Source organism: Sinohyriopsis cumingii, chromosome 4 (assembly GCF_028554795.1).
Source record: "Sinohyriopsis cumingii isolate HCF-2022 chromosome 4, ASM2855479v2, whole genome shotgun sequence".
Lineage (NCBI taxonomy): Eukaryota > Metazoa > Mollusca > Bivalvia > Unionida > Unionidae > Sinohyriopsis > Sinohyriopsis cumingii.
In genome coordinates, this window is record NC_142964.1 from 97542595 (window position 1) to 97567750 (window position 25156).

General features: G+C 36.6%; 1 protein-coding gene and 1 pseudogene across 3 annotated transcripts in view; one reads left to right on the plus strand and one right to left on the minus strand.

Moving 5' to 3' along the window:
* Nucleotides 1-25156, minus strand: part of LOC149801734 (uncharacterized) — a 168911-nt gene that overhangs the window by 12727 nt on the left and 131028 nt on the right. For 2 of the 3 annotated variants that reach the window (XM_089956047.1, XM_089956044.1), the window contains 3 exons: nt 12592-13059; nt 7106-7561; nt 2585-3040 (listed from right to left, as the gene is read on the minus strand). In XM_089956047.1, the coding sequence (XP_089812173.1) occupies nt 2585-3040; nt 7106-7561; nt 12592-13059 (1380 nt within the window). The remainder of the gene's footprint in view (nt 1-2584; nt 3041-7105; nt 7562-12591; nt 13060-25156) is intronic. The other variant, XM_089956045.1, reaches the window with a different exon arrangement.
* Nucleotides 3590-5885, plus strand: LOC149801735 (uncharacterized; annotated as a pseudogene).

Here is a 25156-nt window from a genome sequence, read left to right on the forward strand (position 1 = left end):
TTATACAAAAAGGTGACCTTATCTGAAGGGGACATAAAAAGGTTAAAGTATACTATTTTGATGTCAGGCAAAGTGTCTGTCCTTGAGAGGGGCCTCTTAAGAGATGACGTACTATACAAATGAAATTGAGAAAACTGGAACTTAATTGAACATGTTTTCTGTTTGTACCAGGTCTTACTGAAATAAGGTAGAAGAAACTACACATTTCAGTTTTTGAGTAAAGGTCAAAGTTGAGCGCTTGATAGTGTGTGTATGTGTGTGTGATATGGATTTTTAATGTAGCTTTAACAATTTTTCAGTCATATTGCTACGGTGTCTGGAGTGTGACAGTTTATAGTGATGTCTAGCACTGTGGCATCATGCCACAGACATGTAGCATAATGTCCCACCCAGTCACATTATCCTGACACCAGGCTGACCAGTCCTAACACTAACCTCTTAATGCTGAGTGCCTAGTAAGGCAGCTGTTAGTACCATTTTTCATTAGACGTTGGTATAACTTGACCGGGATTCAAACCTGCAACCTCCCGCATCTGATGAGGCAGATGGTCTAACAACTAGACGGTCTAACAACCAGAGCAGTGAGTACTTGATAGAAATATGCTTTATAACAGAAAGATGTGAACCCCAATGATAAAGAATGACAAAAAGACAAGTTACAAAGCATAATTTGGCTCCCCAAAATATGAAATAAAATTAGATGTTTTACAACCATGAAATAAAGCTCCAGGGCAGTATTTTATGTTACACTTTTTAACATAAAAATTAATAACATTATTGAGTGTTTGAGTCCTGGTGTAGATTGCTCCCTATATGTTGATGACTTTCTAAGTGATTTTCCATTGCCAGTCATTTCAAATTTTGAAAATCAAAAACAGTATGCATGCATTTCTGTCAGCTAGGAAAACAACACAGTGGATGGAAGACCAATACCAGTTTTTGAAGAAACAAGGTTTTCATGTGTCGTCTTCAACAGTAAATTCATTCCACGCATTAAAAATTTGAAAGTTAAATGCCTGAAATCTCTTGATTTATGCAGAATAGTAGTGCGCACTGACTGGAGTGCAGACTGAAATGTTTTACTTAACCTTGGTGAGATTGAAAAGATTTTTTTGCTTGGAGCCCCACTCATCATTTGCTGCCTTGGGCCCTGCACATCCTAGGTTTGGGCCTGCTTTATTAGATCCAAACTGGACAATGGTTTTGTTGTTTAAATCTGGATTATAGTTTTGTTGTATGGTTCAGCCAGAAAATCATATTTAATGATGATTGACCCAATTCACCATCAAGCAATATGACTCTTTTTTGGAGCATTTAGGGCATCCCTGTGTGAAAGCCTTTTGGCTGAAGCGAATGAGCTACTTCTATCACCCTGCAGAGCAACATTATCTGTACAATATGCCCTAAAATAAACAGCATTAGGAAATATTAATATCAGTATTAGTTATTTTACAACCTGTCTTAATGGATTTTGTATAAACAATATATTTCTGGTATTAATAGACACAAATTTGGACTTCTTAATTTCACTAATATATTTTCGGGGACAGTCACATTATTTTTTGCATGGAAGAACTGTTCACAAAAGACATATAAGCAGGTGTTATTATAGTGTGAATTCCCTTTATCATCTTGCATCAATATCTTTATATTTTATGGTTACTTGGTCAAATTTGAAATCCTAATGAAAGGAGTTCTAGCTGTAAACAAAGACCCATTAAAATATTATGAGTACCAACAAAATAGTAATTTCATTTGACAAAATCACAAATTTTACACACCAAAAACAATGAATCCACAGTATCCGGTATTGTCATAAGTTTAATCTCAACTGGGGCAAAATTATCCACAACCTCCATTTCTTCATCAGGAAGATTGGTTCATTTTAGGTTAGTAAGAGGGGACACTTTTATGTGTATAGTTCTTTCTCAGTCAACTGTTTTGTTCCTTTCACCACACATGTGATGTTGTTCCCAATACAGATTAGTGATAGATATTAATAGGGTTTAGTGGAGTATACTTGAATTATGATTTTTAAGATGAGTTTTGAAGAACATTGGTTGAAGAGTAGCTTAGAATTTAAAATCTACAAAATTAAAGGAACAAATCGATACATCTTTTATTTGGGCAAAATTTAGATTAAATGTATGCAATCAATTGCTTTTGTAGAAATGTTTTATAGTTAGGAACGCATTTGAGTGTTCAATGTGCTACTGAACAATCAGTATTCCAGTATATCACTTTTATTGAATTTATCTGTATAGTGCATTGCAAACTTTGTTTCAGTCGCAAAGAAAATGTTAAATTTTCTTTTCAGTTTCAAAAGAATGATAAAAATCATATGTGTTTTGTTTTCTGTCAGTTACTTTCAAACTGAGCAATTGAGCATTATTCATGGGAGTCAAGGAAGAAAGGATTTTAAAATCAAAGCTATGAAGATATTTCAGTATTAGAACACTCTCATGACCGACTTTGGCATTATGCTATATCTTGAAGACCCATGATTTAGCTTTCCTACCCCTTTATATTCATTTATCCAGATCAGTTTCAATTTAATTTTAAAATCTGTACATAGCAAACATACCATTTTCAGGTTTGAAAGTCTGATCTGCAATAGCCGGTTTTGGTGCATCAAACTTCCGTCTGTTTGATGCAAATGAATGATGCAGGTTTGTCACCACCCCTGACTTCACTGGCTCATTTGACTGACCCTGACTTGGATCTTGACCTGGACTCCATTGTTGCCCCTGTCCTACAATATGAAGTGAAATGTCTGGTGTTGGTTGCAACCTTTGTGATGTGGGAAGTGATGGAACTGTGGGTGGGTGTCTGATGGATTCAAGTGTGGTTACAACAGCTGCTGATGTTGAATCCAGTGCCATAGCTCGTTTCTTCAGTCTACTTTTTAGTTCTTGTTCAAAGTCAAGTATCTCATTGGGTCCTGGTGGCAGATGGGTCTTTGGAATGGTTTCACTTGCTGATACAGTGGACTTTTCCTGGAGGCTTTCTAAGCCAGATATAGGTGGAGGAGGTGGTGGCACTGTTGAAGCAGTTCAAAACAAGAATGGAAGAAAATCATTTAACATTAACAGCAACAACAACAACAACAATAATAATAATAATAACAACAACATTAACTAGACATACATGCATCTACACAAACAACGTATTTAGCCTAAAATGTTTCAACAGAATCCTCCAAGCTGGGAGAAGTGATGAAAAGCTGCATTCTCTAGATACCATTTTTGACACAATTTCAAGAAATTTCCCCAAACATGGGTAAGAGGGAAAAAAAACTTATTACACATCTACATTACCAACCACCTGTGTAGCCAACAAAGTTTCATTAAAAAATCCTCCATGTTGTCTTGGAGAAGTCATGGTAAGCTTTGTCATTGTTGGACAGAATGACAGAGGGACAGAATGACACAGGATAGACTGACAGAGGGACAGAATGACACAGGATAGACTGACAGAGGGACAGAATGACACAGGATAGACTGACAGAATGACATAGGATAGACTGACAGAGGGACAGAATGACACAGGATAGACTGACAGAGAGACAGACTGACAGTAGGACTGACTGACAGCAGGACAGAGGATAGACTGACAGAAGGACAGACTAACAAATAGGGACAGTGACCCTACTCTTTGCTGAAGTGCAGGATTAATTCAGTTCTACAAGTAGTTTAGTATGTGAGGTTATGAGAAGCTTAATTCTCCAATTTTCCATTTCTTCAACAAATCTAAGTAGTAAATAACTGTTACCTCAGAGACACAAAAGAGATTAATTTCCCTGATCTTACACAAAAAATTCCATTTTTTCCATGCCAAATTATATTGTTTAGTTGTTCCTGGTCTACATGAATTGTTAATGATGTCCACAGCATCTGTTGAAAGTCCTTGGTTTTGGAGCAATCTCCTGATACAGTCACTGCGACTAAAGATAGAGTCTTCCCTAGCGGATGAGTTTGACCATTGTGTGGAAGAGTCAGTATATTTTTGTGCCTTGGAATTCTAATTAGAAGAGAAATTAAACATGACAAGAGTAAAGGAAACCACGATTGTGATGTCCAATGTGGAACAATTAAGAGTGCTTTATGAACATTACCAGCAATAATTTTATTCAATATTTTCCCAACAAGATTAAAAGGGGGGAAAAATGTATGGAATTAAATCATGCCAGGAGAAAGAAAAAAGGCATCAATCTTAAAAGCACCTGGTTCTGGAAATCATGAGGTGAACTTCTTTAACTGACAGTTTAATCTAGATGCAAAAAGATCTATATCTGGGACAAAAGTAAATTTCTTTCTTAGCATCCATTCAGTGGTGTCAGAAATGTTCCTTGATAGATAATCTGCCTGTATATTATGTTTGCCTGGTATCTCATAGTTATTCTGGCATTGTAGCAGAGTGGTAAGTACAGTAATATGCGCGTATTTAGGTGGTGTTGTAGCCAGCTTAGGACACAATACAAGCTATATGTGTTATTTGTCAAAGTTTCTTTTTGTTTATTTGTAATGGCTACAGTGAAGAGGACAGAGTCCTCTCAATTACCGACCTCAAAGCTGACTTGGAATGTTTGGGTTTCGGGCCTGAGGATATTGCAGCCTTTTGCAAAGTTGAGGCAAGTTCCTCAAAAGGAAGATGAGTTATGAAGCCACAAAAACAGAAGAAAGAAAAAAGAGAAAGAATTGAAGTCTGATGTGACTATAGTTCAGAAAGTGGCAAAACAGAAGCCTGTTATGGTGACTAAACAAGCAAAAAATGTCGGACAGTCAAGTACATCCAGTCTCATAGACATAAATAACCTGTCGGAAACAGATACTGACTTTTTGAAGAAAAAATTGGGTCTAATAGAAATGCAGCCTGTTATGGCAGATGACAATGAAATTGATGCCCTTTTTGGTGAACGCTTACCTGAATTATATGTAGAAGTTAAAAATGAAGGGTCATATAGTGATGTTGATGTTACCCCAGAAGAGGGTGATGAAAGTAGACCACTCGAGCAAATTTCTTTGAATGGGAAAAATAAATGGGGCATTGTTTGAGTCTTTGCAGCCTGATTACAACTGTATTTCTACTACCAATGCTGATAATATGTGGCAGTTATCCAAACTAAAAACTCCCCAAAAAGGAGAGCCAATACCTAAATCCTTAGCAGAACTGATTAGTACTGCATGCACTTCTTTAAGTACAACAGATGATATTGTACAAAAGTACAAAATCCCAGAAAACTGTGATAAGTTGGGTCCCCCACTTGTCAATCAAGAAATTTGGAATGACCTTAACAAATGAGTCCACTCTTATGACAAAGCCTTTAGGGACATACAAAATCTTGTGGCTGCAGGCATTATGCCAGTTGTCCAATTAGCAGAATTACTAAAGTCTCAGACTGCCACTGATGAAAAAGCAAAGATCCTAATTTCAGATGCTATTACCCTTATGGGTCAGGTGCTATATCATGTCTCCCTAAGAAGGAGGTATATGATTCGACCACATGTGAAAAGGAAATATTCCAATCTTTGTAATATGCATACCCCCATATCGTGCATGCTTTTTGGGGATGATGTGGCTAAGGAAGTTAAACAATGTGACACTGGGTTTGCACTTGTGAAAGAAAATTTTGCCCAAATTCACAGAGGTTTCAATAGAGGCCATGGTGCTAGAGGCGGTGGACCCATATGAGATTCAGATTTCAATCAGAGGGCAAGATTTTGATTTCAACCTTAAAGTGCTCAAAATATGTACAGGTATCAATACCAAAATTCCAATGGAGGAAGGAGACCAGCTGATACTAGTCCCCCAAATGAGCCCACAAATTAAAATCTATAGAGGTAAGTTCTGTGGGAAAACTTAAACACTGTATTGGTATATGGAATAATTTTACTTGTGATCTGGGTGGCTTGTTTATATAGGATACTTCAGGTAACACATCATGTGACTGATAAAAAAAGTTTCCTTTTCTTTGAAGAGTGCCTGTTCCCACCAATGACAGAGTAACATGCTATGTATACATGTGAGGCCAAAGGCTTTACAGAAAATAATTGTTATTTCCTTGCTCATATAAAAGGAGATACTCAGATCAGGAGTATATGTATTACCCTGCTTCATATGATGAAAACAAAAGCAGTCTCAGTACTCAGCAGCTGATGTCAGATATGTGAGATCTCCCTGCTGCTTTTCTGATAAATATATATTAAATCATGCATATCATGTGTGGACAATAAAAGGCTGTTGAATGGATTGCCAAGTACAATTTTACAAGCTCTTATTTTAGTTTAAAGTTTTTCTATGTTTGTTCTTGCAAATTGCCACTCTGAAATATTCCAATAGTCAACAATTGAGTATGAAATATTCCAATAATCAACATTTTAGTATGAAATATTCCAATAATCAACATTTGACTATGAAATGTTCCAATAATCAATATTTGACTATGAAATATTGCAATAGGTATAATTTGACTGAAAAAATGCAGAACATAATATGATTTTTAAATGGAATGAAATGTTTAATTTTTCCCAACTAATCAAATTTCAGAGTTACTGACTATACTCACCTATTTATTACATACCCCTTTAATCTTGCATGGTTGATCTGGTGTTTTATATAGATGTTCAATCTGTGATTCCGTACTGCATATGTGCAATTTCCGTATCACAAACCCAGCCTGGAAGTTGGAACTGCTTTAAATTTACAGCTTTGGTTTAAGTGTTTAATGTGCCAAGAAATGATCAAAATTCCAGTACATCACTTTTATTGAATTTAACCATATAGTTCATTGCATACTCTGTTTCCATCACAAAGATAATGTTTAATTTTCTTTTCAGTTTCAATGGGAATGACAGAAATCAGATGTGTTTTGGTTTCAGTCAAATTACTTTCAAACTGGGCAATTTAGTAATATTCATGGACTCAAGGCAGAAGATAATTTTAAAATCAAAGCAATGAAGATATTCCAGTATTAGAACACTCTCGTGACCGACTTTGGCATTATGCTATATACTGAAGACCCATGATTTAGCTTTCCTACCCATTTATATTCATTTATCCAGATCAGTTTCAATTTAATTTTAAAATCTGTACATAGCAAACATACCATTTTCAGGTTTGAAAGTCTGATCTGCAATAGCCGGTTTTGGTGCATCAAACTTCTGTCTGTTTGATGCAAACGAATGATGCAGGTTTGTATCCACCCCTGACTCCACTGGCTCATTTGACTGACCCTGACTTTGATCTTGACCTGGACTCCATTGTTGCCCCTGTCCTACAATATGAAGTGAAATGTCTGGTGTTGGTTGCAACCTTTTTGATGTGGGAGGTGATGGAACTGTGGGTGGCTGTCTGAATTTAAATGTGGTTATAATGGCTTCTGATGTTGAATCCAGCGACATAGCTCGTTTCTTCAGTCTACTTTTTAGTTCTTGTTCAAAGTCAAGTATCTCATTGGCTAGTGGTGGTGGTTGGGTCTTTGGAATAGTTTCACTTGCTGATACAGTGGACTTTTCCTGGAGCCTTTCTAAGCCTGAGATAGGTGGAGGAGGTGGTGGCACTGCTGAAGCAGTTCAAAAAAAGAATGGAAGAAAATCATTTAACATTAACAACAACAACAATAATAATAATAATAATAATAATAATAATAATAATAATAACAATAACTAGACATACAAGCATCTACACTAACAATGTATCTAGTCTAAAATGTTTGAATAGAATCCTCCAAGCAAGCTGGGAGAAGTGATTACAAACTGCATTCTCTACTATGATACCCTTTTTTGACACAATTTCAAGAAATGTCCCCAAAAATGGGTAAGAAGGGAAAAAAATTAGTATTAACTGTCTACACCACCATCCACATATCTAGTCAACAAAGTTTCATTAAAATCCTCCATGTGGTCTTGGAGAAGTCATGGCAAGCTTTGTAACTGTTGGACAGAATGACAGGATAGACTGACAGAGGGACAGAATGACAGCAGGACAGACTGACAGCAGGACAGTCTGACAAACAGGGACAGTGACCCTACTCTTTGCTGTGCAGGAATAATTTAGTTCTACAAGCAGTTTAGTATATGAGGTTCATCATTCATCATTGGCGACTCGGTCTCGAAAGACCATGCGAATAGCGCCCTTGGGTGTTGTCTGTCTCTGTTGGCAACGTCTGCTGTGGCTGTGCAGGCCTATACGTGAGTGACAGTCCCTACTGCAGTTGGTGCAGACATACTGGGAAGTCTGCATTACTGTGGTTGTTGTTGCGTTCTTCTTTCTCTTACGTTTCTCTGCCGCCAACTGGCCTCTCCTCGCATCAGCGACTGATATGCCATTGTTTACCATCAGTCACCAGGTGCCTCGGTCCTCAGCCAGCTCTTCCCAGCCATCGGGTGAAATGTTGCATGCCTTCATGTCCCTCTTGCACACATCTTTGAAACGGAGTGAGGGGCGTCTGACTCTTCTCATGCCAGTGGCCAGCTGTCCATATAAGATGTCCTTTGGCAGCCTTCCATCCTCCATGCGTCGGACATGACCCAGCCATCAAAGGCGGCGTTTAATTAGCAGGGAGTACATGCTGGGGGTACTTGCACACTGCAGGATCTCGCTGTGTGGAACATGGTCTTGCCAGCTGATTTTCAGGATGCGTTTTAGGCACCGTATATGGAAGGAGTTGAGCCGGCGTTCTTGCCTCATGTAGGTACTCCACGTCTCACTTCCATATAGAAGGGTGCTGAGAACGCAGGCCTGGTAGACTCGGACCTTGGTGTGCTCTGTCAGCGCGTTGTTTTCCCAAACCCTCTTTGTTAATCGAGCCATGATGGTGTTTGCCTTTCCAAGCCTTCTGTCCAGCTCCATATCAATCGAGAGAGTGTTGCTGATGGTTGACCCTAGGTAGGTAAAGTTGTTGACTGCTTCCAGGGTGACACCGCTGATTTTGATTGAAGGGGCAATGGTGGTATCTTGCACGCTGACATTTGTTTTTTCCAAGCTGATTGTGAGACCAAACTGCGTGCAGGCAACAGCAAAACGGTCTCCCAGTCTCTGGAGGGCTTCCTCGGTGTGGGCCACAAGAGCTGCGTCATCTGCAAAAAGTATCTCCCTGATGAGCACAGCTCTCACTTTGGTCTTTGAGCGCAGTCGTGCCAGGTTGAACAGCCTCCCATCAGACCTGGTGTGTAGATATATGCCATCCGTGGACGTGTCGAAGGCGTAGGACAGGAGCAGGGAGAAGAAGATCCCAAAAAGTGTTGGTGCCAGCACACAGCCCTGCTTCACACCACTGTTAATTGGGAAGGAAGTTGAGGATGATCCATCATACAGGACTGTTCCCTTCATATCTGCATGGAAAGAGATTATCATGCTGAGGAGTTTTGGGGGGCAACCGATCTTACTCAGAAGTTCAAAAAGGCCCTTCCTGCTGACCAAGTCAAAGGCCTTGGTGAGGTCGATGAACATCATGTAGAGTGGTTGACCTTGCTCTCTGCTCTTCTCTTGGAGTTGTCGTAGGGAGAAGATCATGTCTGTCGTCGACCTGCCTGCTCTGAAGCCGCACTGTGATTCCGGGTACACATGGTCTGCCAGCAACTGCAGCCTGTTGAGTATGATGCGGGCATACACTTTACCAACAATACTCAAGAGCGAGATCCCTCTGTAATTATTACAGTCACTGCAGTCGCCCTTGTTTTTGTAAAAGGTCACAATTGTGGCATCACACATGTCTTGGGGGACTACTCCTTCCTCCCAGCAGCGGCAAAGTAGGTCGTGCAGTGGTTTAATCAATGCTGGTTTTCCACGTTTGATAGCTTCGGGCGGGATGCTGTCACTACCTGGTGCTTTGTCGTTTGGAAGGCAGCTGATTGCTTTGCTGAGCTCCTCTAAGGTTGGCACTTTGTCGAGCTCTTCCATGGTGGGCAGATTCTTTATGCTGCTGAGGGCTGCATCAGTGACTGACGTTTCTCGGGAGTATAGTTCTGAGTAGTGCTCCACCCATCTGGCCATCTGTTGCCCACGGTCTGTGATCTTCTCTCCCGTCAGGGATTTCAGGGGAGCGACCCCTTTCACTGTAGGGCCTAGAGCCTTCTTGATGCCACTGTACATGCCTTGGATGTGTCCGGACTCAGCACTGCGCTGGATTCCTTCACACAGTTGTTGCCAGTACTCGTTCGCACACTGTCTAGCAATGCGTTGGGTGTTACTTCGGGCACTTCTGAGAGCAGCAAGTGTCCGTTCATTAGGGCATTTTTTGTAAGCTATAAAGGCTTTTCGTTTCTCCTCGATTTGTGGTTCCATCCTTGATAGGTGTGCATTGAACCAGTCCTGGCTGGGTCGTTCCTTCTTGCCAAACGTTGACATAGCTGTACTGTAGATGGCACCCTTCATGGCGTTCCACTTGGCTGTAGCGTCATACTCAGGCAGGTCCTGGAGAGCCTTGTTCAGGGCAGACACATACTCCTCCACCTTGGCAGGGACTGACATCTGTGCAGTGTTTATGCGAGGACGTCCTTTTGGTTTTGAGCGGTGTAGCGCGTGTGGCTGTAGTCGCACTCTAGGGGGGTGCGTGGCCTGGGCCTGACGTCCCGCTTGCCAAAGGAAAGTGAAGCGTCTCTCATAGCCTCTCCTTCCCAGGTGTAGTGATCGCCGCAGGACCACTGTCTCGCTCTGTGGGGCAGGAGGTTACTTGCATATGGCCTCTCCTACACTATTGTGTCCACAGCAGCACCTTCACGCGGTGCCCCCCGTTTTTAACAGAGCCTGCTGTGTGGCGCGACCAAGTACCCGGCGGTATAACTGGGTGGGCAGACTGGGCTCATTAGCCTTGGCAGGCAACCAGTCTAAGAGAAGGGAAACTCTGACCCCAAACCCGGGCAGATGAAGCTCGTTAGCCTTGTCAGGCAGTTCATCTAGGAGAAGGAAACTCTGATTCAAAACCAACCAAGTCCCATCCATTGGATTATGGCTCCACTGCCTTGTGGATATCTTCGGGAGAAGGAAAGGCTATGGGAGTAAACCCAGACAGAAAATCAGGAGTGGAGCCCCTAAGGCGGCTGGGGGTCGACTACGACCTCCTTCCGGCAGCTCCTGCATCCAAACTGGTGCCAAATGTCATGCTCAGCATTCCTTTGGACCCCACCAGCAAGGACGAGAGGGGGATCCTGACGTCTGTGCAGCCCAGGATCTCCATACTCCACGTCCAGGCTTGCGCCCTGGAGAGGACACTCCAGTCTCACTACTGAGTGAGGAAACAACACGGAAGCTGACAGTTTACGGGTTATAAGTCCCACCCGATTGGCATAGGGAAGGGGTGCCACGGGTCAGCTTTGACGGTGGGAGGGACCATCGTGTCCCACTGGCCAACTATCGCCCACCTCAAGCCGGGCAGCCCCCGGTCAATAAGGTGTTGACCCGCCATCGTCTGCCTGCTCCAGTGGGTGTCTGGAGCTCAGTGTGTTGTTCAGCATGACAAGCAGACGGTAATTCCACACCAGACAAAAGAACTCCGACCATGCCCTTGTGAGCAGCAGAGTGCGATATGAGGTTAAGAAAAGCTTATTTCTCCAATTTCCCATTTCTTCAAAAAAATTTCAATAAATTTCCACAAGATCGACTAAAGAAGAAAAGATGAACTGCATTGCACATCTGCACTAATCACATATCAGGTCTACAAAGTTTCAGTAAACTCATTCAACTATAGTACAAGTCAAATGGGTCATGTATGCGCATTTACTCATTTTAAATTAAATATAAATTGATGTTTTAAATTTAACACTAATTTTCTTTAACCGAAGTCTATTCAATCCTGATTACCGAATGCTCTGCACCTAAACTGTCACCAAGAAACTTTCAGATGAAAATTATCTATCACTATGGACTTTTACAATGGTGGCCATGTACTAAACTTGGGTCAAAATAAGAGTGCACTGAGTGGAATAGTCACAATCGAGGGTAGCACGAATTTGTTTATCAATATGCATAGCTTTCATTGTGATATCAGAGCATGCAACATTCAATCCCGGATTGGACTAGATCACACCTTTAAGTTCATTTCATCCAAAAATGTCCACATACTTCAACACTGAATTTGCTATAAGCACCTCTCGGGGCGTCTAAATAATGACCTTTCAAAGGAATATGGATGTATACAAATCCAAATGAAGTGAATACTTGCCTACATGACCCATGTGACTTTGACTATAATTACAGATGAGAGGCAATAACAAAAATTATCCCTAAAAATACCCCTTTCTGGACAATTATTTAAGAAATATCCACGTATACCAAAACATGGACCAGAGTAAAGAGGTTTAATTTTTATATATATCTTACACCAACCATATGTCTAGCCTGTAAATGTTCAATACAGTCCTCTAACATTGTTATATATTTACACCAACCACATTTTTATTACAATCCTCTACCTGTTGTAGTGGAAGTGATGATGAACTCAATTTCTCATGTACCCCATTATTTGAAAAAAAATTAAAGAATTGTCTTCAGAAATTATGCTAATTAGTTTGAAGACTTTTGATTTATTTTATGCCTACTTTTATATTCATTTATCCAGATCAGTTTCAATTCAATTTACAAATCTGTACATACCAAACATGCCATTTTCAGGTTTGAAAGTCTGATCTGTAATAGCTGGCTTTGGTACAGCAAGCTTCTGTCTGTTTGATGCAAATGAATGATGCAGGTTTGTATCCACCCCTGACTCCACTGGCTCATTTGATTGACCTTGACTTTGATCTTGACCTGGACTCCATTGCTGCCCCTGACCAATAATTTGTGGTGAAATGTCTGCTGTAGGTTGTAACCTTTTTGATGTGGGAGTTGATGGAATTGTGGGTGGCTGTCTGATGGGTTTAAGAGTGGTTTTAATGGCTGCTTCTGTTGAATCCACTGACATAGCTCGTTCCTTAAGTCTATTTTTTAGTTCTTGTTCAAAGTCGGGTATCTCATTGGCTCCTGGTGGTGGTTGGGCTGGCTTTGCAGTGGTTTCACTTGCTGATACAGTGGGCTTTCTTTTGAGCCTTTCTAAGCTGGAGATAGGTGGAGGAGGTGGTGGCACTGTTGAAGCAGTTCAGAAACAAAAGAATGGTAGAAAATCATTTTATAATAATAATAATAACTAGACATACATGCAGTCACCGACATTGATTTCGACATTCATGAATGATGAACATATGGTTCTTTATAGCAAACAATATACATTCCCCATCCCTGAAGATCTTTGAAGCAGTGAAAGATCAGACTGTTTCCTACTCATCTATGAATATTTCTTGTTAATACATTGTAGATTTGTATAGAAGTTAAATAAACACAATGAATTTTTCACAAAATTTTGCAAAACATGGGCCAGAAGAAAAATGCTAAACATTACTCTGCATATATCTATCCTAAAAATACTTCATTGTCCAAGCAGGTTGGAGGATGCGATGACAAGATGCATTATCCCCCATTTTCAAGAAATTTCCCCAAGAGGAAAAAGTATAATCTTATTGCACATCTACACCACAAACCTCATATCTAGCCAACAAAGTTTCATTAAAATCCTCAATGTGGTCTAGGATAAGTGATGGCAAGCTTTGACTTTGGTGGACAGGCTGACAGAGGGACAGACAGACACATGGACAGACTGACAGAGGAACAGACTGACAAACAGAGGGGCAATGACAATATCCCCACTCTTTGCTGAAGTGCAGGAATAATTCAATTCTACAAGCAGTTTAGGAGGTGAGGTTATGAAAAGCTTAATTCACCAAATTCATATTTCTTCAAAAAAAATTCTAGAAATTTTCCTAAATCATCAGCTAAAGGAAGAAAGATAATTGCATTGGACATCTGCATTAATAACATATCAGGTCTACAAAGTTTTAATAAACTCCTCCATCTAGCAAGGGAGGAGTGGCAATTATAAAAATGTTATTCCTTAATTTTCCCTTTTTTGAACAATTCAAAAAATTTCCTCCCCAAAATGGACCAGAATAAAGATATTAAACTTTATTACATGTCTACACCAACCTCATGTCTAGCCTCTCGTACAGAAATTTCTCATGGATTCTGTATTGAATACTTCAGGAATCCATATGGAAGAGATATGGACTGATGGAATCAGACAATTTATTCCATATCAATTACTAAAGTACCTCACAGCAAGTGAAAATTCCATATGGAATAAAGTTGCGACTTTAATCCATAAGCACTTTTTTCCATATGGAAAGCAGGCTCATGTATTACAGCATCAAGGAAAATACTCTCTGAAGAATCAATAACCTAAACTATCTGATTCAAATAGAAATATCGGTGGGAGTACATGTATATGTCAGTGTAACTGATGTGGAAGGATGAATATATACTCATATAAATTTGAAGAGACACATGCATGTCAGTTTTCTTTAATTTATTTCCACAGATGTTTAAAAACAGACAAAGACATTACCCAAAAAGTAGAGAAAATGTAAACATGATCAGAAGTTGGATTTTGGGCTTAATCTGACGTTTATTCTGAAAAGAAATTTTTTTGGCTTCCTTTTAAAATATGCTCTACAAAAATTATACCCAAGTGAAAATGTGACTGAAATTTCAGCAAAATCATAGTGAATATTTTTTGGCATTCACTCTAATATCCTTTTTCACTAAAATTATGGTATTTTAGGAGATTTTGCCAACATTTCTGAAAATATCAGTGGGAATTTGTCACTGAAATTTCACTGAGAGTTTGTCAAAAAATTCTGAAAATATAGTGATATTTTGTGATTGTAATATCACTGACATTTCAGTAAAAAAAATATCAATAAAATAATAAAATTTATTTTTTGTTTCTTGTACAATTTGAATGATTTTCAGCAGCATTTATATTTCCTGTTTCTGATAGCTGTAATTGTATTGTTTATTTTGGGCACAATAACTTCTTTCCACATCTTTCCTTGTTATATTGCTTTATCAAATTTTGTTGTTGTTGTTGTATTTTTGTTAACTTAAACTGGATTTAACTGCCCTCAAAGAAGTTTTCTTGTTTTCTGCTTTAAATCAGAATTTCACTTTTCTCCTGACTGAATCTGATTTTCCTTGGTACAGACCCTTTTTTAAATATTGTCTCCGAAACTTTTTTAAAAATAATGCTCTATCTGGTCCCATTCCGCAATGAGCTTTCTAATAAGTATTTGTTCCATTTATTATTTAAAGGATGATCACTGTAAAGAGCTTTCTGATTGGTCAAAATTTTGTACTTGCCCAATGAATCGTTGCGTAATGGAAACTGATGGGAATGCTAAACATGGCGATTTCGAATTTTTGAGCAGGATACGAGATTGAATAACCATTTGAAAAATGTGCAGCAATGAGAATAGCTTGAATGCAAAGTCGATGGTAACGTAATTGGTCAGTCTGTATGAAAACTGAATGCCAGGACTAGCATTTTGCTTTTTGTGCCATAAAGAGCTTCACAATAGTGGCTAACGTGCTAAATATGAAAAGGAATTTCACCCAGGATGATTCTGAAGTTATATAACTCAAAACTGATTAACTTCCAGAATGAATTTAAGGAGGACGATGTATAGATCACTGGTGGGAATTGTTGCAGAATACCCATGTCTATCAAAGATCATCATATCTTTGCGGAATGTTCTTGGCCCACATGTTGAATCATCTTTCAATTTCGTGAGGCATCACTGTGACATTATCAAAATATTCTATGTGTGTTGGAATTCAGTGTAAAATAAGAGTACTTATATCAAGATACACGTTTGTCACGACTGCTTATGGAACAAGGACTAATTCAAGAGACCACAACAGCATCATAGTTTGTACATTAGTAAAAAATCAAGTCTGCAGTACAAGTGACATGACAGGCTCCTAGCATTTCTTCATTTCACGTCTCAAATGGATGCTTTTCTGTAATTTTGCATTATTTCAACAGTTGAATTTTTCAATCCATATTAATATTTTATATTTTATATATGTTTATGTTTCACAGATGCCTGTGCATATATTCCAGGCTTGATACTTTGATTTTTAAAATCACTTAATTATTTAGTGTCAAGCCAGATTCTTCACATCATATTGTATATACTGTATATATTGTACATAACAGAAGGCCTCAAGGTAGATTAGTTCTGTAACTAATTAAGTTACCTTCTCTAAATAAAGTCATTATTATTATTATTATTAACTCCCATATCTCTTGCCTTGGATGTCATATAATTAAAACATATGTATATATTTTTCATGCACACTTAATATCACCTTGGTTAATAAAGTCCTGTTTACATCATGTCCATTATTAATTTGAAACCTTCTGAAATGTCTGAAAAACTACTGAAACTTCAGTAAAATACTTTTGTGAAACCTCACAATTATTTCAGTGAGATCTCACCACAATTTCAATGAAACTTTTGGTCAAAATATTTGTGAAATCTCACCAAATGTTTCAGTGAAATAAAAAAAGACTTAAGTGATGCCATCATGGATTAGATTTTGTATGCAAGAAAGAAAATAAGGACAAGAAAAACCTATATCTTATTTGATAATGTCTGTCAAAATAATCCAATTTAAAAATTATTGTGAATATTTATCATTGATTCCCAATAATGTCTAAGAATCATTAGGCAGTTTAATAGAAATCTGAAGCAGATTTTTTATGGTTTAGGCAGAAAGCGCTTAAAAAACCCATCTGAAATCTGCTTTAAGTATGCCTGGAAAATTTTGTACGGGATGAACTATTACCAAATTCCATATGAACTATTTATAAATTCAATATGGACCATTTACAAATTCCATATGGTATATTTCCCAATTCCTTATGGACTATTCACAAATTCCATATGGACTATTGCCAAATTCCATATGGAATTTTAATTTTATTCCATATGGACAACCTACATATCTCATGGACTAATTTGCATATTTCATGAGATTTTCCATACACTGAGTACATATGGAATCCATAAGATTTCCATATGGATAAAATGAAATCCATAAAAGTGGTTCAGCTATAGAATAAAAATGTCCATATGGATATTTCTGTAAAAGTACATATGGATTCCATATCCAATCCATGTGGAAAATTTCGTACAGGCTGCAAATTTTCAGTACACTCCTTGAACTGGTAAGGGGAAATTAATTCCTCATGTATCTCTTGTAGTACCACATTACTTGCAGCAGTAACTTTCTTATATTTAGTAACAAGTTACCTAAATTAAATCTTCCAAGTGAGGTAAATCAGAGTAAACTGAAACCTATATGCAGTAATTCCTCATTATAATGTTGTCAGTGAAATTACTTCTTTTCAGTGAAACCACCTTACAGTGAAGGAGATAATTTATATTTCTACTACTGAACAATAAAATAGGATCCATGAACTAATTTTATAGCAGAAAGGGTCTTATAGGGAGGGATTGCTAAATCTACAGATTGACATGCATTTGAAGCCAATTTTTGTTGTAAAATGTTTCTTCCATAATACTTACCCCCAATCATAATACCTTAGGAGTTCAATCACCACCTCGCAAATCCAGCACACCCAATATAACTTTAAGCTATAAAAACCCAAACGTTACCTGTCCATGTAAGTCGGAGTCATACCAAAATGATCTCACCATGGATATAAATATTGACATGAAACACTGCCCATACATCATCTTCTGGAGTGGAATGTACATGCTTCCAATGGTATTTAACTGCAGAGAGGTTGTGAGAGCATATCCATATTATGATCTGATAAGTATTATTGAAAAACATATTTTACTCCAAAATGTGGTTTCTTCTTCAAATACGTTACCCAGATATAACAGAATAGTTAAGAGATGAAGTACATTACAGAAAAGACCCATCCATCCCCTGTCTCTGAGGTATGTGATGCAGCTCTGCAGCTTCCAACTAGAGAAAAATAAACAGGCTGGGGTAGTGATTCCAATGCATGTCTGGCAGGGAAAAGTGTTTCCTTGGCAAATCTGGCAGAAATCACAGAGAAGCTGCCAAATGACCTGAGAAGCTAGACTCTTGTGCTGCTGCTATATGTTCCACCAGGTCAAATTGAGCCTTATGGTTTGCAAGATATTAGAGTCCAAAGCTTAAAAGTCATTTCTGCCTTCCATCACAGAGCTTGTATATCTGTTAAGGAACAGCAAAATTCCGAGGACATTGCTTCATAAATCCTTAGTTTTTCTGCAGTCAAAGTTGTTTGGACTTCTATGTGCATTTTAGCATCCGAAGCTATAATTTGTTTTGCTAATTCTAGATACTGATTGCCTCTCTGACTTGATCCATCTCTGGACACTTTGCTTCCAAGGTATGTGAATTTCTCTACCTCCTTAATTGGTTTATTATTCACAATGACTACGGATCATTGGTTTTACTGCTTTGCCTTCTATGTGAATGTAATTCCATTATAGAAAGTGAAGCAGTCTATAATAATGATAATAATAATAATAATAATAATAATAATAATAAAAATAATGATAACTTTATTTTTAGAGGGCAACTCAATTAATTATAAAAAAACTAATCTACCTTGAAGTCCTTTGTTGTTTACTATAGTTACATATTGTTTTGCTAAAATAGCAATTTTACAAAGGTAGTTCAACTGAATACCCTGTATCAAGAATAATGCACTTTCAATTTAAGCCTACATGGTTCAAACAGCCAGTCCTTTGAGATGCTTTCATGGTAGAAAGAACTGTCAGAATGTCTGAGATTTAAAACAAATATAAAAAAAAATGTCCTATATAGTGAGACAATAATGAACAGTTCTAGGTAGGTGAAGGTGCAGAGTACAATACTGTAATTTTTCCAGTGCTATACAAAATATTTGTAAAAAAATTCTCCTTTCTCTAAAAGAATGAATGCTAATCATCTGTCTGCCATGCTAGCATGGCCATGATGAAGGCAGTTCCATAGCAACCGAGAAGCAGTCACTATGAATCCATCATGAAAAAACTTGGGTTAACTCCATTACTAAAGTAATGTTTATAAATGCCATTTGTTCACAAACACGGTAAAACTAAGGAGATTTTATGATGAATTTTAAGTATTCATAGAAAACTGGTAAATCATGTGCATATTCAGCATGCCGGTACTCTGCCTTTTCCTCAGGGAGAAGATTAATCTGAATTCATTGCTGAAGTTTATATGTATATGAAAAGGCGATGTCTTAGGCCTGACTTCACTCAGTAGTGCTAGTCCGAAAGAGAGAAGGATAGGCCATCCTAATTATCTTTAAAGGAAATATACATACTGGAGGTATCCAGCATTGTGAAGCTAAAACATAGTCCAGAGGCCTTCATTTATTTGAACCATCAATTACTTTTAGTTCCAAAGTAATCCAAAATCCATTGAAAGTAAAGGTTTGCTGATGTTTTGAATATGTTATATTCTTTCTTTCTTTCTTTACATTAGTGTACCTTCACATTTCAGTTACAATATTATGAATTGATTATTCAATGCTTTTAGCAAAGCACAGCATTTGTGATTCCAAGAGTCTGATGAAGAAAATATTGACATGAATAAATTGTAATTGAGTGATATTCAGATAGAACATAATTTATGGTGATTGGAAACCTTGACATTTTTAGTCTGAAAATCATATAAAATTGAGTCACATAATTTTGAAAATATCTTTTCCAAATCTTATTTAACAAATATCTTTTTTTAAATTTGTTGAAAACTTAAATAAGTCTAACTTGGGTAGGTCAGATGGCTATGAAATAGTTTTAGTTAGTTAATCTGATAGTTGTCTTTGTGATAAATAATTTGCATGTACCAAAGGAAAACAAATTAATAATGCAGCTTTTACCCAATAGGTATTCTACTCAGGAACAAAGAGGGGCTGTGAGACAAGCTAAGAAAAAATATAGAGCATTTTTAACAGAATGGAATGGAACAAGCTGTTTAATAACATTTTTGCTGGTGGACATGAATAATGATATACATACATGCAAATTTGTGATTCTATTAATGAAGATATTCAATGTTCTGTTGTATGTGAAAGGAATAAAAATTTATTTGTATCTAACACAGACAATTTGACTGCTGGATCATGTTACTTATGCTCATTACAAGTTCAGAGAGTAAAAACATTTTCACATTGTTACTAATATTGGATAATCAGAAACATACTGATTTGCACTTATTGTTGATTTATATTACTAGTATGTGACTTTAAAAATCTGTACAGTGTATCAATACAATACTTACATCTTGCATACTAGAATACTTAACATGTCAACAATAGAGGATAAAAGGGTACAGTTTATGTTTGTTGCATTTTGTACCCTCTGTGACTGACATTTTTACACTGAAAGATACTGCAAGAAACCTATTTTGTCGGTTCAGCCTCCATCATTAATAACATGAGAGTCAGTTTCGGTATATAGTGTGATTTTTCTGAGAATTTCATGTTCATAACACTGATTGTGAATAATGCACTTCCAACAGCAAGCAGCCTAGACCCAGATCTGATGATGTATATAATGTGTTGGCAGATCAAGGTCTGCACTGTTCATTTTATTCATGATTTCTAAGGAATATCATAATCATATCTTTTCTTCCCTGATCTAGATTTATTCCAGCAAGATTTACTCCATTTGTGATATTTCTTACATAACTTTCATATTTACAAATCAGATTGCTGTCAAAATTTGTTTTACTGTTGTGAAAAAAAAAATGTTCTCACAACTCTCAAAATACTGATCTAATTTACTTCCTATGAAGCTGAATTTAAAGCCAGCCACTTTCGGCATGTTAATATCTATTGCTAGGCTATATATCCTAACTCACAACATCTTGCTTGGCAGCCAGAACACACAGAAAGACAAATAATTGCCAATTCTGGTCTTCGCAAAACCAAGGTTACGATGTGACACCTTGGCGGATTGATCAGATAATTCTGTGCTTCAGGGATATGAATTTCATTGGATGCAGTGTCACTGCACCCAAGCAAAATCAAGTTGTTCAAATTTGAATATTGTTCATGGATGATTGATACAAGGGGAGCACAGAGGTGGAATGGACTGATAAATAAGCAATTTTCCACTGCTGGTCTGTGTTTGTACAAATTCATCCTTTCCCTCAAATACACATGTAATGGCTTCTCTCTGGTACATACTTTCGATGTTATACTTACAAAGTATTCTTTTGAAGTCAGTTGCCTCCACCATTTTTGGCCGATTTACAAAGTAACAATGCCCTGTTGTTATATGCTATTGGTTAGTTGGCATTACATACTAAGGAAAACAACTAATGAAATTCAATAGCTGTCACTATGACAAAGCACTATAATATCTAATCGATCCACCAAGGTGTAGATAGGATTATCATATCATAACCTTGGCTAGCAAAGATGGCCCGTTCTAGGACAGGAGTGATAAAAAGAAAGTTTCAGCATAAAAATAAAAAAGGTTAAAAAAATATATATAAATATTGGGATGAGTTTTTAAGCCTGCTACCTCTTGTCTGGAAGCCACAGAAAGATAAACAATTACCCGTCCTATGACAGAAGTGTTAAAGAAAGTTTCAACATAAAAATTATTAAAACAGCGAAAAAAAATTTTTAAAATTTGGGATAATAGAGTAAGAACGTTTGAACCTAAAAATACAAAGAAAGTATTTTTTAAAAATTGGGATACCACCGTGAGTTTCAAACAAGCGGGTCAAACAGAAAGATAGAAAGAAAAATCTGGGTGTTTATTTATATGATAGTGTATAGTAATCAATACCTGTTTACCAGACATATACAATGTTCTATCTCTTAACTTGATTTCTTCTTAAAACTGTATCAAAATACAATATGGATGAATTTAAATCTGTCTGAGGAATTACATGATTCTCAATAAATAAAAAGAATGAATATTAATAACCAATAATAATTATCTCCTATTGTCCATGTCAAGAAAGAATGAATATTAATAACCAATATTAATTATCTCCTATTGCCCACATTTTGAAAGAATGAATATTAATAACCAATAATAATTATCTCCTATTGCCCACATCTTGAAAGAATGAATATTAATAACCAATAATAATCATCTCCTGTTGCCCACATCATGAAAGAATGAATATTAATAACCACTACTAATTATCTCCTATTGCCCACATCATGAAAGAATGAATATTAATAACCAAAATTAATTATCTCCTATTGCCCACATCATGAAATAATGAATATTAATAACCAAAATTAATTATCTCCTATTGCCCACATCATGAAAGAATGAATATTAATAACCAATAATAATTATCTCCTATTGCCCACGTCTTGAAAGAATGAATATTAATAACCAATAATAATTATCTCCTATTGCCCACATCATGAAAGAATGAATATTAATAACCACTACTAATTATCTCATATTGCCCACATCATGAAATAATGAATATTAATAACCAAAATTAATTATCTCCTATTGCCCACATCATGAAAGAATGAATATTAATAACCAATAATAATCATCTCCTGTTGCCCCCATCATAGAATAATAATTCTCTGTGAGAAACTATAATAAGCTTTGTGAATTCAGACCAAAGATATATTGTGAAGAAGAAAAAAATAATTTCAAAATGTTTAGTTCTACCTTTTCAATAGAAAGGGCTTATCATTCATGTCTGTGGATTTTCTGGATGATTTCCAGACATTCAAATCATACAAATAGCACATCATAATTTTGTAAAAGAACAGAGGCATAGATACAAATTAATAGCAATCTATGACATCATAATGCTACTACATTTTTATTTTAGGTTTTGACTTCTAAAATTTTAGTCATGTCACTAGCAATTGTGTACTCTAGAGCTTAAGAACACTATGTTTGGACAAAAACAGATCAATTGAAGGCAAACCAATGATCAGAAATATAACACATATAACAACAAAACCCCACAATGTATTAAAAGTAAGGGAACCAACATTAATTGTGTTAAGAAATAAAATTAAGTTTTTAACTTTCTTTTCTCACTGAGACTAAATCAGATTAAAGTGACAGTTAATAAGACCAGTTTTTCTCGTTTCTTTACACGTACAACTCTTGTTTCAGTGGAATCTTTCTAAAGACAAAATTTCCAAAACAACATAATTAACTTTAAACAAATATCTGCTTTACAAGTTCTTTTATTCAATAAGTTTCATTTGGTTAAAGTCGATGATGTTATATTCTTAATTGGCTACAAATAATAAAAGCATTTGCCACTATTTTATAGTCAACACCAATATTAATCTAGTACATATAAAGCTTGAAAGCTTGAATACTGTATTTTTTCAGTTATACTCTGCTAAATACAAATTGTTGTCTAAGAACAAACATTTTTTTACTGATCAAGGTGCCACATTTCAATTTTCTGAAATTGCCACTAGTATTTCAAATGTATTTTTATATAAAATGTTAGCCATGCATACCAGAAGCTGTCATTAATGATTCTTGAAACACTGCAATTATTTATGGGCATTGTGTACACTGAATCAGAAAAATACTGCTTAATGCTACATGCCTGTAATAAACCTGCTATTTCTTAAATAATTTTACCACTCATTTATTATTATGAAATTATTGCTTGAGAAATAAACAAAAAAATAGATTTTTACTTGAACTGTTGCACTCAGTAACACTGCAATGTGGGTAGTACATGTAAGCACAACTAAACTGACAATTATTTCTAGTATAAAGACAATGACAAAACATTTAGACTACAAGCAGATTAGGGTCTATGTTGTTTGCTTTACTGATTACTTCTAACATTCTGCATAGACCCAGATATGCTGGCATATTATGAGATCACAGAACTAGTTCTGTGCAGTTTGCAGTTTGACTTGACTTACAAGCAAGCATATATGGCATGTTCATGGTGAAAACAGAAAAATGTTAACTGTAATTAACAACTGGCTGAAAAAAATCACTCTCTATTTTGGATTCTTTAACTAACTTTTGTAAGTTTCAACTTCATCTTTGAAAATGTTTCCACCCATCTGGAATTTTATCTGAAAATTACCGGGTAATAACAACATACAAACTTGGAGGACTAGGTAATTAATTGGTCCCACCATGTATAACATATAAGCTAGGAGGCCTACCATGTATAACATATAAGCTAGGAGGCCTAAGGTACATAACTGGTCCAAACACTAATAACATAAATACTAGAAGACCTAGGTAATTAATTGATCGAACCACTTATACAATTTAAGCCAAGATGCCCAGATAATTAATTTGTTCAACAGTCATGCTGCAGCTCTTATAGTCAGGTTCAGTTACCAGTGCTTAATTATTCAAAAGTTAATTAGCAAACCATCCATGGTTGGTCTATTTTTCCATGTAGTAATGTTTTAAAGTTTCCTCTACAACAATAAATATACACAATGCAAAAAATCGGAGCCTTCTTAAGTCCAGTCTAATCGCATTATTGTAAATGATGTATGTCAGACTGTTATGACAGAGATTGCAAATTAAAAGGCATCAGGTTTGAATCAACCATTAGTCAACTTATCAGCCACAGAGGGAAAATGCTCTTCAATAGAACCTGACTGGCTTGTTGGCCCAGGTTACCACCTGACATGATGATAGGTGGGTGAAGATTGACATCTAACTGATCATCCATTAAATTCAAATTGCTAATGTCAATTAACCTACATCTCAAACCCTTAGATGCGACATTTTTTGTAAACCTTGTTCAATACAGATAGATAACTATAAGCTCCACCTATCTGATCAATCACAGCTGTATATGATACCCATCCTTTCTAGTCCAATGGTCAGTTTAGAAACTGGACATTTAATACAATACTATAGGATCAATCTATTAGTTGCCAATCAAAATTGAATATGTTCATCGTATAGTAAGGGTTAATTGAGTTTTTCAATGGGCGATCAAAGTCAAGTACCAAATTTAATGCCTACAGAAAATCCAGATTAACAAATCTCTTGCATTTTAGCATGTCTCTGTTTTTTTCCAATTTTTTATACTTAAGAAAAGGATTTCCATGAATTCACAATAGGACTGTTACCTTATTTTAACTGCTGAAAAGTGAAACCATCTGTTATATTCTTCAGCAATAACACGATTGTCAAATTAGTGGCTGTGGTACACATATTGGATGTCGGATGGGTGCCATTTTTTCATTTAGGACTAGGTAGACATCATTAAAAGTCTTTTGGTGAAAACTTCATGTGATAAGTAA